General features: G+C 40.3%; 2 protein-coding genes across 4 annotated transcripts in view; one reads left to right on the top strand and one right to left on the bottom strand.

The window, feature by feature from the left end:
• The first annotated feature begins 3,098 nt into the window (after positions 1-3,098).
• On the top strand, positions 3,099-14,776 carry ptpn9b (protein tyrosine phosphatase non-receptor type 9b). 2 transcript variants are annotated; one of them, XM_032535645.1, is made up of 13 exons: positions 3,099-3,227; positions 5,815-5,958; positions 7,358-7,447; positions 7,731-7,855; positions 8,028-8,133; positions 8,263-8,373; positions 8,475-9,376; positions 9,555-9,651; positions 10,421-10,490; positions 10,657-10,735; positions 10,890-11,040; positions 11,209-11,416; positions 11,970-14,776. In XM_032535645.1, the coding sequence occupies exons 1-13, from the start codon at positions 3,195-3,197 to the stop codon at positions 12,191-12,193; spliced, it is 2,340 nt and encodes a 779-aa protein (XP_032391536.1). In that variant the 5' UTR covers positions 3,099-3,194; the 3' UTR covers positions 12,194-14,776. The 2 variants fall into 2 exon arrangements, with proteins under 2 accessions (XP_032391536.1, XP_032391546.1); XM_032535655.1 differs by lacking the exon at positions 8,263-8,373.
• A 1,623-nt stretch (positions 14,777-16,399) lies between these two features.
• adamtsl7 (ADAMTS-like 7) overlaps positions 16,400-18,818 on the bottom strand; it is a 9,986-nt gene continuing 7,567 nt past the window's right edge. For both annotated transcript variants that reach the window (XM_032535672.1, XM_032535683.1), the window contains exons 10-12: positions 18,592-18,771; positions 17,842-17,986; positions 16,400-16,918 (exon numbers count right to left, since the gene is read on the bottom strand). In XM_032535672.1, the coding sequence (XP_032391563.1) occupies positions 16,764-16,918; positions 17,842-17,986; positions 18,592-18,771 (480 nt within the window). In that variant the 3' untranslated portion in view covers positions 16,400-16,763. The remainder of the gene's footprint in view (positions 16,919-17,841; positions 17,987-18,591; positions 18,772-18,818) is intronic.

Genomic DNA, 18,818 nt, shown 5'->3' with positions numbered 1-18,818 from the left:
GAATGGGTTTAATATTATATGAATAAATATCATTGAAAAGTAAAGGCCTAATATGAATGATGTCTTAAACATGTGGAATATCTTGTTTTTGGAAAAGACTTATGCTAAACTGGATTGCTGACTTGAGTTGTGTAAGAAGAAGTTAAAATTTGTGAGAATGAAAAAGTGGGAAATGGTTTAATTAGTATGACTGTCTTTGAAAAGTTGAATTATTTGCAGAATGTTTGAAAGATGTGAAATACAATGATATACTATTTCTAGGTAATTTTAAGATGAGGCTAAATGGGATTGCTGGCTTTAATTTGGACGGGGAAGCAGCTAAAGGAGAATGAATGAGTCTGAAAAGTGGGAAATGTGTCAGATTAGGGAATCTCAATCAACTGTGTTGAATATTTTCTAAAAGTATGAATGGAAAGGTTGTATCAAATTCAGTTAATGAAAGATTAACCATAATCATAAGGATTTTTTGACTATTAGTAGGAGTGGAAGAAAAGAGAAAAGGAGGAAGAGACAAGTAGAAAAAAAGAAAGAAAGGAGGAGAGGATTCACACACACAGCAACAAACAGACACACACACACAGGAAGAAAAGAAGATGGAGGAGAGGAGAAGAGAAGAGAAATGGAGGAGAGGAGTAAAGAAAGAAGAGAGGAAGAGGGGAGGAAAAACGAGAAGAGGTGTTATTTGTAAGCTAACATGATGCCATGAAGGACTAACTGACCAACTGACGGACTCTAATAACTGACCTCAGGCCTCAACACTAGCAGCTGTTCTCACAGAGAGGAGGCACACAGCAACAGAATGTGTTGAGGTCAACATGTCAGGGATCAGATCACATGACCAATTGCAGTTGAAGGTTGTCGTAACGACTCCCGTCGCATAGAGTTATACTCACAGAAATAAAGCTCCAGCGCACCTTTGTTAGTCCTGCTCTTATCTCAAAAACCATAAGTCCTATTGCTTTATTTTTAATACTGCGAGATATGTAACACCCTGCTCATCATCAGTTGGACATGGCTTCACTTGGAAGCTCACTGTGCTTTGTGTGAAAGTCAGATTGCCTCTTTAAGCATATTGTTAGAAAAGGCACAATATTCCCTACATTTTGATGTAAAAGTAATGTATGAGGAGTTAAAACTGTGGATGGTCTCGCAAGGTAAAGTGAATTGTGCTTCTTTCTCTTTCCACTCTGTCAGTTGGGCCCTGCCCTCTGAGTCTGAGCATTCCTTCCCATACACACAAACTGTATGTAAAAATGTCAGAAACCACTAAGGCCTACATTAAAACATCCAAAGAGCACCATGTAATGGGACCTTTAGAGTTTGAATGGAGTTTCTCTGTGACTGGATGAATGAGCAGTTGAAAATGTAAGAAAATGTATGTCAACTTTGAAACTTCTGTCCATCCGCTTTCATGGGGAAAAACTGCCCGCTAGACGTTGAATATTTTGGAAATTAAAAATGTGTTATGAATTTTATAAATAGTAGCATACCATTCTGAATCAAGCTGAGCGTTTTGATGTTTGAAAAATAGAGAATTTGGTTTAAACTCCACTTGCCGTGTTAGGAGGAGGAAAAAAGATGAGTACAACCCCAAGAACACCATCCCAACCGTGGAGCATGGAGGTGGAAACGTCATTCTTTGGGGATGCTTTTTTGCAAAGAGGACAGGACGACTGAACCGTATTGAGGGGAGGATGGATGGGGCCATGTATCGCAAGATGTTGGCCAACAACCTTCTTCCCTCAGTTAGGGCATTGAAGATGGATCGTGGCTGGGTCTTCCAGCATGACAACGACCCGAAACACACAGCCAGTGCAACTAAGGAGAGGCTCCGTGAGAAGCATCTCAAGGTCCTGGAGTGGCCTAGCCAGTCTCCAGACCTGAACCCAATAGAAAATCTTTGGAGGGAGCTGAAAGTCTATATTGCCCAGCGGATCTGGAGAATGTCTGTATGGAGGAGTGGGCCAAAATCCCTGCTGCAGTGTGCAAACCTGGTCAAGAATTACAAGAAATGTATGATCTCTGTGATTGCAAACAAAGGTTTCTGTACCAAATATTAAGTTCTGCTTTTCTGATGTATCAAATACTTATGTCATGCAATAAAATGCAAATTAATCATTTAAAAATCATACAATATGATTTTCTGGATTTTTGTTTTAGATTCCGTCTCTCACAGTTGAAGTGTACCTATGATAAATATTACAGACCTCGTGCTTTTTAAGCAGGAAAACCTGAAAAATCAGCAGTGTATCAAATACTCCCCACTGTATATCCACAGTAATTCTGTAAAGTGTCCTTGGGTTTCTTGAAAGGCTCTATTTAAATAAAACTTACTAGTATTTGTGTTATTATATCCCAGATAGATAAATTAGATTAAATTAAATGCAATGCAAACATTCTGATAAATGCGTAACCTTTAATGATATGTACAGGAAAATAGAGTTTATGAATTGTTAGTATAGCTGTACTGACAAATACAGTTTCCGACTTTATTTTTTACAGACTCAAGGTCCAGATGAAAAAAAAAAATTGTCATGGGTAGGCCTACAAACCAAACACAAACATAAATAGGCCTACATACAGACAAACTGACTCCCACAAATAACATAAAGGAAGCATACAAAACAAACACACATTCATACATATAAGCATACAGACATCCAAATAGCTATGCCCAATAATTATAACAGGTAGGCTAGCCTATGTGTGTTCCAGTGTTTCCAGTCTGGGCGAATATCTGGTATCACCACATGCTGGATTGGTTCTATAGCAGTTAAAATTGTTTTATTTGACTCTGTTAATCGGCATATGAATCTGAACATAAAATTCCTCAACACAGCATGGAAGGTGGGGACATTACGCTTCACAGACAAATGGTCCATCTTGGACACTTTAACAAAAGTCTAAGGCATCATTGCATGCCACCTTTGTCTTGTTTATCTTTGCTGTAGCCTACTGTAGCTGCAACATAGGTGAGCTGGATAAAGTGGAGTAGCCTACAGTATGCTCTGAAAAGAGATATTTTAACTTGTTATGAAGTGTATGAAGCTACATTGATAAATACAGTTTCTGAAGCTGCATTGATACAGTTGTGTCTGTTGCATATGGGCGGTGCCTCGGTCTCCGTCTCGGGGTGTAGGGCGTGAGCGAGCGGCTGGTGGGCGCGCCCGCTGCGACGTTGCGGAGGCTTCAAGATGGCGGAAGCCCTGACAACTCAGGAGCAGCTGGTAAGGGTCTCTTTACGGATTTTTTCCCCCCCTCATCTCCGCATCATGTTCGGTGTGTACTCATGTCACCTTCAGTTTCTTCCCCAACCGGCGATTTATTTCATGTAATTTGTCACGGTGATGTCCCAGGGAACGATGTGGTCCAGTAAACAGCCCTGGCCCGTTTGCACCCTCCTCTCCTGAGCCGACTGACAGCAGTTAGCATGTGTGTGTTAGCATGATGGCGTTTGCTACTATAGATGGCGTTTGCTACTATAGTAATAGTAACCTAGCTAGTGATCACTTAACTGGTCGGTTGTTTATCTCAAATACTCGCTCCTTTAATAACCAATATTGACATGGATCACAAAGACATGTCCATATCGCTAATGTTAACTAGCAACACCTCGTTACCTAGCTATGGTATGTCCCATACATGTGGCTTCTAGTGCCTAAGACGGTATCGTTAGCCATCCAGCTGCCACATGTAACCTAGCTGCTGGCTAATGCTAATAGCTATTGTTGACTTGCAGGGATTCTCTTCGATAGCAACGTTGTTAGACAAAGTGTGAGGGTTAAAAATGACTAAACACTGATTGTCTCAAATGTTGATTGTCATAATGTACCATGACACCGTCAAGACAGACCAAGATGATGACACGCGAGTGTTTGCGATGAGCGAACTAGCTGGCTGTGTCCTGCCAATCAGATTTACGGTCGAGAATTCACAGAAGTGATCCTCCGGTTCCTAGCATTGTTGTTGTCATCACTTTCTAGCGAAAGGGGTGAGCCTGACTTTGATAGCAAGCATCAAATGTTACGCAGCAATTCTGACGACCGCTTCATTTCACAGCTAATGTTACTTGTTGTGTATCTTCGTCATGCATTCACAAGGTTAACTGATCTATAAGTCAGTGGTTCCAAAACGTTTTTACATCAAGGTCCAATAAACCAACACAAATTAGACCACTGGGCCCCAATTGATACGATTTTGTCTCAGGGTCCTGCAACTGATAGAATTTTTGCTTTTTAGATGTTTTATTACAGAAAGATGAGACCCACGACCAAAATAGTCACACATTCTGTCATTGTGATACTGGTGGATGGAATTAAAGTGAAAGAAAATCGTTCCCCCTTATGCTGGGACCCCACTTTGGGACCACTTACCTAAGTTACAGGACAAGTTTGTACTGCTCCCCAGATTTGTCAATGTGTTTCTTGATAGCTATCATCACTTTCCTAGATCCTGTAACATCAATCAGTTAACTGCTATGAGGACACATGCTGTTTAAAACCTTTGCAGTTTTAGTTTTAAAGACCACAGCTGATGCAAAACACTGCTGCCATCTTTTAATTTGCAGTGAGAGACGTTCTGGGTCTTATTTGCCTCCTTCTTTCATTGGAAGTCACTTAGTAACTTTGTTTTTAAAAGGTGCTCTATAAATAAAGCTGTTGTTATTATTGCCTTGGATTAGCAACCACCCTGGTGCTGATGTTCAGTTATTGGTAGTTGCATACAGAATGGGTATGATGTGATTTAATGGTACCCTCCCTGACTTGTTGTAATGTCCCAAATCTGTAAAAGGTTATCCCAACTTACTCTTTGACATATACAAACATGTTTTGGCAACATCAACATTGATTTAGGGAAAGAATGACAGTGCAGTAAATGAACTTGTAAGGACAAGTATCCTTAAAATCCCACATTACTTGATAAACAATTGTTGACACAATAAACTACCAGTACCTGAATGCCAACTTTAGGGGTGTCAAGGGCACTAAATTGTACCTTTTGCTGTAAATATGTGTGTTTGATGTGATCACTTGTTTCTCTTGTTTGATCAAAATAACAGGACCGGATGTTGGATACATTTCCCAGAATGTGTGTTGTGTGTGTCTTTGTGACGTTAATATGTGTCCAGCCACAGCATCGCGCTCAGTATATTCTTGGCTCAGACTATGTCACAGACTGAAAGTCACAATCTTTAAGTCCAAGTGTTGGGACTGCATAATGGACCAAATGATCATTTTTGTATAGGCTCACCATTGTGCTGATTACATGATTCCACACATGTATTAGTGTTTCCCATAGTATTGTAATAAGTCGTTTACTCTATTTATTTATCTATCTTCATCTTCATCAGCGCTTCATCTTATAACCATATATCTATCAGGGTTTGGGTTTGCATCTTGTTACCACGTCCAACAAACAATTCACAGGGAAACCCTGTATTTGGATTAGTTTTTCCCTAGACATCTGCTTTCTTTTTCTTTGTCCCTTGAGATAGTAGATTCAAATGTTGTACATAGCTGATGATTTAACCTGACTTTCCTTTTGCTGGTTACATATCTGGAGGACAGCCTGCTGCCACCATTGTAACTCTGGAAGGGAAAGAAATACAAAGCCGAGGGGGCTGACAGATTCATTTTCTTTTTAATATCAGTTGTCATGCTTATTTTCTCTTTGTCCTTTTGCTGTAGCTCTACTACCTAAATTCTAGACCATTCCGTTTTTTAACCACTTTTTCCAACTCTGGTTATACCCCTTTTGCACAATAATTTTGGCTTTAATCTCACCTCACACATCCATCTCTCATGTTTTTCCCAGGCTGTGGAGGAGTTCCTGGGTGAGGTGCGTAGCAGAGAGCAGCCTCACAGCGCTGGGCTCGTGTCCCAACCAACAGCTGTAAAGTTTCTTATGGCCCGCAAGTTTGACGTCTCAAGAGCCATTGACCTCTTCCAAGCATACAAGGTACAGCGGTGCTTTGGTGACAAAACTGAGATGACTATTCACTTTTTCTGTTATCGACAAGAAACCACAGGGCTTAATTAGGGCTGAATGTTTTGGGCAAGATATTCAGTTACAAGATTTCTGACCTGATCTTTTCTTAATATTGTGGTTTTAAATTGCGAAAACATTCTTTAGACTTGATGGTATATACAATAAAAAAATGTATAGGTTTTTACTAGTAATAATCACAAACTTTGCTTGTTTATACTTGAAAGAAGAATGAGGCCATTTGATTCAGTTGCTTGCTGCTGTAAAGTGTTGCCTGACCATGTAAAAGTTTTGATATCTGACTGATGACCGCTGTGTTGATAGCTTTCCAATTTGGCAGCAAACATGCTTGCCAAGTCATAACCATCTCCTGTTAAAACAAACCTGTTATCCAGTTCTGAATGCCAACACTCTTATTAACACACTTTAACTCCCAAATTGACAATGGCAGAACATAATCCTACAGGTTCACTTCTTCTGTGTCTGTCGTTCCCAATAACATTTGGTCAGAGCATCACGCTAAGAGGAAACTCAACAAATAGCTATGCTAACGTAATTTTTGCCAACACTAGATATCAAACAAAAGCCAGAGACTAGATTGTATCAAGTTGCTGTGAGCTGTAAATTTACCACTTCTAAGCAGACGGCAGAATGTAACGTAATCTTGGAGCCTCTCTTTCTCCGGGCAGCTGCCTTCGTCTTACACTGACTCACTCTGGGTCCAGTTCCACACTGCCTGGACCATGGATGTATAATAACGGTCTGTACGCCGTCATGGACATTTTCACCGTTTGGACTGGAGTACTTGAAGTAGAGGAATGATCTTACCTTGGAGAGCACTAGAGGAGAGCACACTCTGACTGATTAAAAAAACAAAGCTGCTCAACTTGGGCCGCAGGCAAACCGTATCTACCTTTTTACCTTTTCTCTAACCGGGAATGTTGGTATTGTTAGTGGTCGAAGTAGGAGGCCTACTCAAAATGTCTTTTTCTGAAGTATAACCATTATTATATTACAAGTCCTGCATTCAAACATTTTCTTTTACAGTTTTTCAGTGCACAGTAAGGTGAGGTGAGGTGACCTCTAGCTCACCCAGTAGTGTGTGCTCCCCATGTAGTCCTTGGCCCTTGCTGCATGTCGTCCTCCCACAAATATACTGAAAGACAAATACACTGAAAGACAGTAAATAAGGAAAAGCATTGAAGGTTCCCTGTGTAGACATTAAAAGGACAGGATTTGAACCTGCTCTGATTTAATTTATAGATCTTTAAATAAAGACTAACTCTAGACAACAACTAAATTTAAGTTGATAATGTTTTTGTTCTTTTAATTCCCCCTTCTCTCCTGTCTCTACATCCTGTATCAAAATTAGAACACAAGAATCAAAGAGGGCATCATCAATATCAACCCTGACGAGGAGCCTCTACGCTCTGAGCTCCTGAGTGGCAAATTTACAGTCCTGGTGAGTGTTGAAGCCATTGCGAGCCACACTTCAGGATACAAAGACAATTGTACACATGCTGTTCATTTAAGAAGAGTCTGTGTGTGCGCAATGTATGTCAGTCTGCACATACTTTATATCCCTGCCTTTGTGTGTTTATGAATAGAGATGGAGTAAAAGATGGTCTGAAAATGTGTATGTTTATGATCCGAATTTATTGAGGCCCTTTCTCACAAATCACATCAAATGGAATCACAATGAGTTTGCATTCATCTGTATGATAACCTGTTAATGTTCCCACCAGCCCGGACGGGATGCAAAAGGTGCAGCTCTAGCGCTCTTCACTGCTCGTCTCCATCGGCCAGACGTCACCACCCACAAAGCTGTGCTGCAGGCCATCATCTATCAGCTGGACAAAGCCATAGAGAGGTGATGCCCGAATAACTACAATTTTCCTATTTGCACTTTAACCTGTTGTTGTGGTATAGAGTATTGCCTTATTTCTCTCAGGTATATTTTATAAAATGAAAGGTATTTCTTATGGCGAGCTTCTTTACCCTCTTCCACTGCTTTTAATTTGAATATCTTAATTTCTCCCCAGTGTTCAAACTCAAAGAGATGGACTCATATTTATCTACGACATGACCAACTCCAGCTATGGCAACTTTGACTATGAGCTCTGTGTCAAGATCCTCAATTTGCTCAAGGTAAATAAAAGGAACATTCTCTGTCTTGTCTCTCTTCTGCCTGCCTTCAAGGTTTTGGTGTCAAAACTTTCTCTCTGAAATTAAAAACCACTTTCACTATTTTGTGTGTCTGATCTTTGTATTTTGTAGGGGGCATTTCCAGCTCGTCTAAAATGTGTCTTCATTGTTTCATCGCCTCTTTGGTTTCGAGCACCATTCACGGTCCTCCGCCTATTTGTGCGTGAGAAGCTGAGAGAGAGGGTATGAATGTCGGTTTTCAGTTGGAGTTATGTCACAAGGTGTAAGGTGTTTGGTTGTCATTCGTTATTTGAAATGTGTTTTCTTTCTCTACCATTCACAAGGTGTGCACAGTGAAAGCTCATGAGTTGGCCAGTCACATCCCAGTCTCCTCCCTCCCTGAACACCTGGGTGGGACCTCCCAATATAGCCACGTGGCTTGGATCCAGTCCTGTGTTAACTCACACACAAACACTGTTCAGGGTGACACACAAGAACATGACACACAAGACTGTGTGGGAAACCTGCTGCGCTCCTACAGCTTAGAGTGCAGTAACACAAGCGCAGGCGCTACACTGTCACGCACCCATATAAATACACAGTTAGGTTCCGAGCTCGCCGTGGCTAACTCTAACTGCTACGATGATAGCAATGCTAATCCACATAACCACTGCGGTGTGGCGGACGGCAGGACTCAAGGCCAGGGACTGTACCAGCAGAGACCACAGTCTGCTGCAAACAGGCCGCAGGGGAACCACCAACACTGGAACGGCTCAGCAATGAGTGTAGCCAACATGGCTGTTAGTGGCTCTAGCCCCAACGCTAACATGAACGGTCGTGGCCGACAAGCCCCTCCCCAGTCCGACACGCCCCCTGATACACTGTTTTCCCAGAAAGTTGATGGAGATGCCGCGGAAGTTGAGGCAACGGACTCTGCACACAGTTCTCAGAATGACGATGTAAAGGAGGAGGAGGGCGAGGACGAGGAAGGCGTGCCTCCGTTGCCCCAGAAATCTTTGCCTCGCCCCCCCCACCACCCTACTTCCCAGTCCCCACCCCTGTCTTCATCATGGGTTCTTGATGATGAGGACAGCTGCATGGAGGCGTCCATTCACATGCCAGAGCATGGAGGCATGACGGTTCATGATCTAGTGGAACATGTGAAGAGAAAGAAAAAGAAGGGGATTTATCAGGAGTACGAGGAGATCCGGAAAGAGCCACCAGCAGGCGCCTTTGACTACTCCAAGTAAGAGAATAGATAAAGTAATATATTTTCCTCGGCTCCTCTCTTTTTTTGTTTTCTTTGGTCTCTGCCGGTCACTTCCTCTATTTTAAGCCTCTCAGTACCAAGGTGAAAGTAAGTTACATGACAGGTGACACCTAAGTCCACCGTCTAAGTCTCTCATGTTACCTTCCTTTTACAGGAAACTGTCCAATCAGATAAAGAACAGGTACAGTGATGTTCTCTGCCTGGACCAGTCACGGGTGCGTCTCTGCCAGCTCTGTGATGACGAGGATGAGGTATTAATTCAGTTCTCTCGCTCTCTCTTGTTTAATGATAAAACGTTATTACTCTGTAGAAGATGGATGATTTTATTGATGGCTAAATTGGGACTTCGACAACATCAGTCATATTCAGATTAGTCCTCGGCTCCACCTTCTAATCAAGAGTATGTATTGGTTACTTCTTAGAGAACGTAATGTTACATATTGCATGCATTTAGAGTAATTATTGGAGGGCACTGATATGATCCGTAGAAGGTCTGTTCTTTGTGATGTCTTCTCCTGTCCTTATCTACTGTATCTGATATGTGTGATTGGAACAAGGAATGCTTGACAGTATTGAATGCAGTGAGTTTATGTGGCTAAAAGGCAACAAAAGTTTTATCGGCAACCTGGGTCTTATTATTTTGGTAAAATGAATACATTATTGTTACCAACAAAATACAAATAATAAAATGAATTAATAAAAAAATAAAAATAGATTTTAAACATAATTGCTGTTGGTCAGTTACTGTCTGTCAAATCACAATCTTAATGTTGATAAAATACCAAATCAATCATTCAGGGACATCTGTATATACTTCTCTTATCCAAAGGGTATGCAATGATGGTATTGTAGATTCCCACTTGCGCATTACCAAGTGGCTGGCTAGTAGGACTCTAGTCTACAGTTGTAATAACTGCAACTAAGTGCCTGCCCTAAAAATAGGCCAATAGTAATGTTTGCTGTCCTCCTACAGGAGGCAGCAGATCCTAACACCAACCTTTTCTGCTGTGTGTTTTGCAGACATCAGATTACATTAATGCCAGTTTCATGGATGGCTACAAGAGGAGCAACGCTTACATTGCAACTCAGGGTGAGCAGTTCTTGACACTAACCACGGTCCCACTCCTTACTATCTTTATTTAGTCCTCCTTGCAATTTACACCTTTTCTGCTCCAAATGCTTCTCAGACCCCCCTCAGACCTCAGTAGAGTAAAGTTTGGTGTTACCATGACTTGACAGACTGTTGTGTCCTTCAGGTCCTTTGCCAAAAACCTTTGGTGACTTCTGGCGCATGGTGTGGGAACAGATGGTACTTATCATTGTCATGACCACCAGGTGAGTCTCCTTTACATCTGAGTTTTGAAGTCAATTGTGTGTTGGTGTACAAAGGAGTGTGTGTGTGTATAGTAGTAGTGATAGTTCAAGTAACAACCTATCCTCAATGGGCTGATGATGAGATTACAAAAATGTACGCTTCTTTGTGTCTCAGAGTGGTGGAGCGTGGGCGTGTCAAGTGTGGTCAGTACTGGCCTCTTGAGGAGGGCAGGACTGAGCAGCACGGATACTTCTTGGTCAGGAACACACACATCCAGGTGTTTCAGGACTTCAAACTCTCCCATCTTGAACTTTACAACACACAGGTAAGTCACACTGACTTCATTAGTACTAGTAGAATCTCTTAAATTGTTAATTAATACATTTAATAATACTTGGCATGAATAATTGTCCCTATTTTCATACATGCCATTAAAAAGAGAGTCTGATATATTGCTCTCTTCTTCTATGGACCTTTTGTGGCCTTTCCTTAGTCTGGAGAGAGACGGGAGGTGTGCCACTACCTTTATGTCAGCTGGCCAGACTTTGGGGTGCCCAAAAGTGCTTCTGCTATGTTGGACTTCCGTGAGCATGTACTTCAGAGAAGGGAGGCTGCAGTCCAGAGCCTGGGCTCCAGTTGGACGGGGCCTCCTGGGGGTCCCCCTGTGGTTGTGCACTGCAGTGCCGGCATTGGCCGCACAGGTAAACACATGTACCATTGTGGGGTTTAAATACACTTATACAATACACTTAGTGGCCATATTGTTAGATGTGTTTGTTTATTTTTTAGGTCATGTGGCTTTCTGTTGGCATACAAGGGCGTTGTAACTGTAAAACACAACAATTTCGTAGGACTGGGTATCATTTGAAATTGTTCAGTACTACTGGCAGTACTTTCCAGTGCAATGCCCCAAGTTTCGGGTTTGCTACAAATCCCTTTTTAATTTTATTTAATAAAGCAAACCAAAGTTTCAAAACGTGAAATGTTGTCTAAAGAGAGCAGTAGTGTAAAATTTACTTCTAAAATTGGTGATATGATTTAAACTCTCCAATTAAAAAGTAAGTATTAAAATAGTGTGAAGCAAATCTTTTAGTACAATTTTTTTGACTCCTAGCTTTCAAGATATTCTTAAATGTATTCTTAATCAAAATAAAAACATATTCTCAAATCCGTTGCCACTGTGATGGCAAAACAAAGTCCTTTTTTTGTACAACCTCTCAATCTTATTTCTGTCCATCTATGCTCCCCGACCAGGCACGTTCTGTACACTGGACATCTGCCTGTCTCGGCTGGAGGACATTGCCACAGTAGATATCCGTCAGACAGTGCGGCGGATGCGTACACAGAGGGCTTTCAGCATCCAGACCTGGGACCAGTACTACTTCTGCTACACAGCAGTCATCGAGTACGCCCAGCGGCATGGGAAACTGAGCCCAGTTCAGTGGTCTGACTCAGACCTAGAGACTGACAGCGAGTGAGGGACACATAGAAAAACAAATGGGATAGCCAACCTAAGCTGAAGTCATAGGAACGAAAGAGTGAGGAACGACGTTTTCAGAAAAGAGGAGGGAGATGATTCTTCTGCCATAGGAGAGAAGAGACAAAGGATGGAGACCTTGTTTTGGCTCTCGATGTAATAACACAGACTCTCACAGTTGCTCTTCCTTCACATGAATGGTTTGGCAGAGGAGGTGAAGAGCTGGTCAAAAACACACGGAGGGGAGACTGTGAATTGCGTCACCGCTTGAGCAAGCTGTCCTGCCAATTTCCAAGCCCCATTTTATTTAGCAAACTACAGGGGGACTTGGCCTGCCCTGAACCTGTCTTGTTGACAAGATAGTTGTACGAGTTGTAGCATTTTTATATTGACTTGCACATGAGGAATGACAAACTTGAACTTTACCCTTTGAAGCCGCCCTCCAAACCCCAGTCTTTGTTCCTTTTTGTATTTCTTGTTCCTTTTCAACCCTGAACACATCTGTGATCGCAGATACATTGAAAGGGGTATGAAAAGGTGAAACTTGAAAACCTTTTGTTTTGTGTTTTGTTTTTTTAGATAAAATGAAATGGTTGTGCGTGAGGAAAGGGTCGTTAAGTGACCAGTGTGAGCCATTTAGTCCATTTTTGTTTTTCTTTATTTTCCATGTCCTTTTTTCTATGGTGCATTTTCTACGTGTGTTTCATATTTGTGCATATGTAGACTAACTTTTCAAAGCCAAAGTCCTCACCCTGAATGCTTGGATGTACTCCTTACTGAGATATTATAGACTGAAGCCCATGTATATTCTTGTAACATACATTTATACATTATTGTGCATAATAACAACCTCTGAAAGAAGAGCAAAAAAAGCCTTGTTTAATGAAATTGACGTTACCGCAAGAAGAAATCTCTATATAGCGCGCCAGGCTGTATGACAAAATATAGAGACGAGTTCTTGTATTAAAACTGATATCGTATTGCAAATCTGTGTGATTTGTCAGGTCTAACATCATCTTTACTGTTGGAGCGTTCTAATTGGATGGTCTTAAGTACAGTAATTTGGCCTTAACTTGATTCACTGCCTCGTCGTTCTTAGACCTAAACACCTGAAACTGTAAACTTTTATTTCCCCTTTTGTTTCTTCCCGTTCTGAATCTTACTCCCTTGATACCATAACTGTTGTGTTATATTCTTGAGGCATGTTCTGCCTCAGATAATTGTGCCTTCAAGTTTTCCTTAGCTTAATGTCTCGCTAGTATAGTAATAACACCCAAACGAGTGCACTGGAATAGTACACAATGACTGTGTGTCACACAGGACACCCACATTTTGCCTAGAGTCCTGTACATAGTACACTACTTAAGAATAACGTGACAGTAGTGAGTTATATGGGACTAAGCTCTGGTTTGAGACATGGCTATTCTTTTCTCATTTGACCTCAGGGGGTAATTCTAGTGTTTTTTGCCTAGTGTCAAAGATCTTTTTCTGGGTTTGCCTCTGGTAAATTATCATTTAAGAAAAAGACTATATCAACTTTATTTTGTATTTTTTACTGTGTATCCTACTATATTTATGTCTTTGTAAAACTTCTACAATATTGAAATCCGTGAATGTTGGTACGATGCCACGAAGAAAAACAAACCAGTTGTTGCATTTGATAAATTGAACAAATCAGATGGGGAGTGAAATATATTTTTTGTTTTTCACAATGAACTTTTGGTGGAAAATGTCACTTGCCATTGTATTTTCAGAACTGACTTGTATAAATAGTGATTGTTCAATTCTAGGACAAAGGAGGGGGGCGTCGGGTGAAGCTAACATGTATGTTTTTAGACATCTTATTGCTAAACAATTACATTAATGTCTTGTACTGTGTGGTACCCAATGCCAAGGAAAAAGCAAAAAAATAGCTTTCAAGAGAAAAACGAAAAATAAAAAAAATACAAGTGGGCCGTGGCTGCCATTTCTGTTAACAAAACCCCAGCTTGGTGTCTGTAAGTATATATATATATATATATATATATATATAAAGAATGGGTTAAGGTTCCAGCATGGAACGCGAGCCTTGAATGTTTTTTGGGTAATGGTGTCCGAGCAATTAAATCAAGACAGACATGGATATTGTTGGTGAATGTGGACCCTGTATCCCTCAATGCCAAAGGCCCAGGCTCACCCTAAAGATTTTTCCTAACACATCCTCAACAGCCTACTATCATGGACCTACCAGTGCAGCCTTGCATCCACTGACACCAAAAGACTCAAAATCACCTTGGGAACATTACTAAAGATTATGTGAAGACACAAAATGGGAGAGTGTAATAGAGTCTTGGTACCCATTTTAATTTGTTGTAAGAGAAATAGAGACTGCAAAGTGCATTTTTTCATTGGTGTTTGTTTAATGTTTCTTACTGTGCTTTCAGTTCTCGTGATTGGCCTTTTACATGTTGTCAGTCCGGCTGTCCCATTAAAGCAACAGTATTACTATCTTGAATAAGAAACAAACCGAATGTGACTCTTTTTGACTGGATAGTGTGGTGCATAGAATAAATGTGCAGCATGAACATGTACACCATGTTTTCAATGAATGTTTTCCAAGCAAATCTTTACTTCCCATTCAGAGTTGCTGTTTTTTCAGCTTGTTGTGGAGTTTTTTGTATCTCCAAACAACAAAACCAGCCAGCTTTAGGCTTGAAGATGTAGGTTTGTGTCAACAGACTGTGGTCCATGCCTCGCACTAGTGAAGGAAAGTAACAAAGTATATATTTCAATTAAGTTTAAATAAATATTAAAAATAAAAAAATGTGTTTCCCCACTCCACCAGATTTTAGAGTGAAATAGGGCAGTTTTTACTCCCCAACATAATAAAATAACATATTAGTTACTTTTATTGATGAGATCATAAAATATGAAACAGTGTTATAAATCAAAAATACTCAACAGTATATATTAAAAAAAAAAAAAAAAAAATCCAACTCAAACAGTAAAATGCTACTTGGCTTACACACTAATGTATCAGTGATAAAAACAGTAATATATAGTATAGTGTGACACGCACCAGGCAGTTTTTTTTTTTTACTTTTACACCCATTGAGAAACAAGAGTATTGCAACTTTTACTCGAGTGAGGGATCTGAATACCTTCTCCACCGTTGCCGTTTGACAGGCTTGCTATGTGGCAATGTGAAAGAAAGTCTCACGAGCTGTCAGAAGTCAACAGATAAACTATACATTAAGAATATTCAGCCTAAAGTAAATAAACCCTAATAATAAGCAAATCTCCACATTGCACATCTACTTAATGCGTATGTAAAAATAATAGCAGTAGCATAACTTCTATCAGTTACTCTCAGCTGCAATGGAATATGTGAAATGCTAAAACTTTGTTACCTTACAATTACGGATAGAAAGGTTTGACACTTACAAATATGCTTATTAACAATTTTACAGAGGTTCCTTAATCCTGAAAATGCTCCGACCTGATTGGTGGTCACTGATAGGGCATTATTAATACTGACAGAGGCCAATGAGCATCTCGGAGAACTAGAAGCCTTTTCTGCACAGTGATTTGTAAAGGAAACAGAGAGTTTTTAAAGATTAGACACAAGTTGCTCCAAATTTAAATGAATAATACATATTGTGAGTGTATAACTAGGCATGTTTAAATGTGGTTTGAATTTTGATTTAGTTGGGTACTTTTAATTTTACCCTTCGCCACTTTCTGTCCCCCTTAGTTACTGTTGCTACGCCTGTTCTGCCTTCCAATCTAGCAATGCATTTACGTAGTCTACGGTAAGAACAGCTGATTTATATCTTAAAATTCCTTGTAATTGTAATGGCTGCTTTTCTTAGACATAAATGGTCAAAAGCTTCTTTTAGTCCAAGATCGTGAATTTTACCAGCTAAAATGCCAACTATGGCTTGCAAAATAACATTACACCTACTGTTTAACCCATTCCTTACACTTCTTGTCTTGCATTTTTGTAAAGGTAATAAAAATGATATGACCTTCCAGCAAAAATGACTATAAAACTATATTTCAAAGTCTTCTTTTTTTTAACTTCAGCACATCAATTTTGGAATCTAGTCTTACAGAATAAGGACTGTGCATGTTGTCCCCCAATACTTACACTGGAAACACATGAGGAAAGGACCTCTTAATGGCCAGTATGAACAGATTCCTGCCAGCAACCACCGGCACATCACAATGGGTGGTTGAGACAAAACACCATCATGTCAACATTAGACTGTTAAATATTACCTGTAACATTTGTAATAATATAACAACAGCAGAGTAACAGAAGCTATACACCCTTTATTAAGAATACATGTACAAGTACGTACATCACCAAACGTGAGCAGTCCAGTTTAAAGTTACACTGAGAACAGAAGAGAATACAATTTCAGATTATTTTTAATCCAGTTTGGTACAAAGATGAAAGAGGATCTCACTCTAACAGTGTTCATGGCAGGCTGAGTGACTGAATATTGAACCACTTTCTACATTCCTACATATTAAGGTGATCATCAAACAGAGCTAGCAGAGTTGAATTTAACCTTCTTGTGGCAGCATCACCTGTGGATGTGGTTCTTTTGATATGAGTTGGGGTATGTTTTGTGGGCATGAGAGCAGGCGGCACAGCAGACACTTCTGTAGTAAGGGTAAACACACAGTCTGGCTTGAACCACCACCATACAGTTATGATACTGGTCACTGCATGATGGATCTGTGAAAGAAAATGTTGGAGAAAAATGGGAGAAGCAAAGCAATTCTTTTTTCTTCCATTCAGTGTTATCCACTACACTGTTGGGGCTAATTCAATGAGCCTTCTAGTTAGTTCCTAAATGCTCAATACAGAGTCGAACTCACTAAAGTTATACTGTCTTTGGTTAATGGCCTCTGATCATGGTCATAATAACTAAAAACCCAACTGTTGAACTGGCTTACTCACTATGATTTATACCACGTGTGTTTCCCTTCCCACAACCAATAATAACAAATAATATATTGGTTGTACTGACTGTGATCATCTATTAAAAAACATGTCCTCTGGAAAAATTAAAACAATGAATAAGCAGATTTGTATTATCTTGTTCTCTGTTTGGACTGGAAAGTAAAATGAACATATGCCATCCTGTATTATACACTGTATACCGTCACCCTCCATCACCATCCTGTATGCTTACGGAAGCCAGACTTTAATAGTGGTGCATCCATTTACCAAGCAATACAGGACATGATGGCCAATGAAAGCCTAACAGAAGATGTGTTAGGTCCCAGAAACTTTCTTGCATTAAGGTTATTCATTACACGCTTACAAATGTGATTGTATTTATGAGAACAATGATTACCACTGAATATCAGAAGGGTTTTGAACATATAAACCACATGTTCTTTTTATCCAATGATAAGGAAACTCTTTCTCTCTCTCGAGCTCTTAGAGATTGGTTTTGGAAGGTGATCTTTCCTCACTGTTTCCTTACAACTCTTCACTTCTTCCTAGTTAAGACAGTTTTCCCCAGATGAACATCTTCATGGTGACATTATCGCAGAGAAATCTCACGTCTCCCTGACCCTTGTGTGAACTCTGACCCTACCGCACCTTTAGTGGATGCAGAGCAGTAATACAACACTGCTTAGCAGACTTACTTATTTCAGCTCCACAAGGTTGTTTGTTGCACTCTTCTCGGCTATTTGGGGTCAAACTGGGGTCACAGCTATCGCTTGGGGTGATGTTGTTGGCAAGACAACGCACCTCACGCACACGGTAGCCACCGTTACAGGAGCTTGAACACTGAGGTGATAGAAAGAGAGAACAAAGGCAGGATAAAGAGTGGCACATACAGTATAAATAATGGTATTTGAGGTCTGAATGTGGACACCACTTAGTCCCATACTTCCTCTAAAAGAAAAATACCAATCTTTAAAGGATCAATTAACCCAAATTACAAAAGACTAATTTTCTCACACCTCTCTCTTGGTATCTGGCCATGCAAATAGTTGTAGTTTTATGTGCTGAGATTTTGAATACCCATCTCTGGAACATCTGCCTCCAGCACAATAAAATGGAGTTGAATAGAATTCAATTTCTGTTGTTCAACGCAAATGAAGATGACATTCATAAATCTCAAGAGCAAATTGTCTTTCCAGATAATGTTCTGATTACTCTTAATACTCTACAGACATTGCTGAGCAGAGGTTTCACTAAAACTACTTTCTAACGAAGAAATAAACAATATCAAACTGTTCAGGGTCGAGATCTGTGGATTATCTAGATGATTTGATCATGATTGACCAAACAATCCCAAGTCAAGGTCTACTACTAAGACTGTCTTCATCAGCAGATGGAGTTTGACTTTGTAATACCCCTGATAGTAGGACAAACTTTGGGAAACTTACCGCACTCCACTCTGTGAAATACCACTGGACACCGCATGGCTTCAATCTGCAGGTCTGAGATGTGATTGGCTGAGAGAGACTGGAACATTGTAACTGGTCAACAATCTCCATACGACCATCGTTGTTAATAATACAAGCCACACTCCGGGTCTGTGTGCCATTCCCGCACTCTGCAGAACACTGTGCACACACACACACACACACACACACACACACACACACACACA

Source organism: Etheostoma spectabile, chromosome 2 (genome assembly GCF_008692095.1).
Source record: "Etheostoma spectabile isolate EspeVRDwgs_2016 chromosome 2, UIUC_Espe_1.0, whole genome shotgun sequence".
In the NCBI taxonomy this organism is placed as follows: domain Eukaryota; kingdom Metazoa; phylum Chordata; class Actinopteri; order Perciformes; family Percidae; genus Etheostoma; species Etheostoma spectabile.
The sequence above is the reverse complement of the archived record's forward strand: the minus strand, read 5'-3'. Positions and strand labels throughout refer to the sequence as shown.

Coding starts and splice junctions, on each gene's coding strand:
- ptpn9b (XM_032535645.1), top strand. CDS start 3,195: ATGGCGGAAGCCCTGACAACTCAGGAGCAGCTG. Junction 7,856..8,027: donor CTGGACAAAGCCATAGAGAG/GTGATGCCCGAA, acceptor ATTTCTCCCCAG/TGTTCAAACTCAAAGAGATG. Junction 11,041..11,208: donor TTGAACTTTACAACACACAG/GTAAGTCACACT, acceptor GCCTTTCCTTAG/TCTGGAGAGAGACGGGAGGT.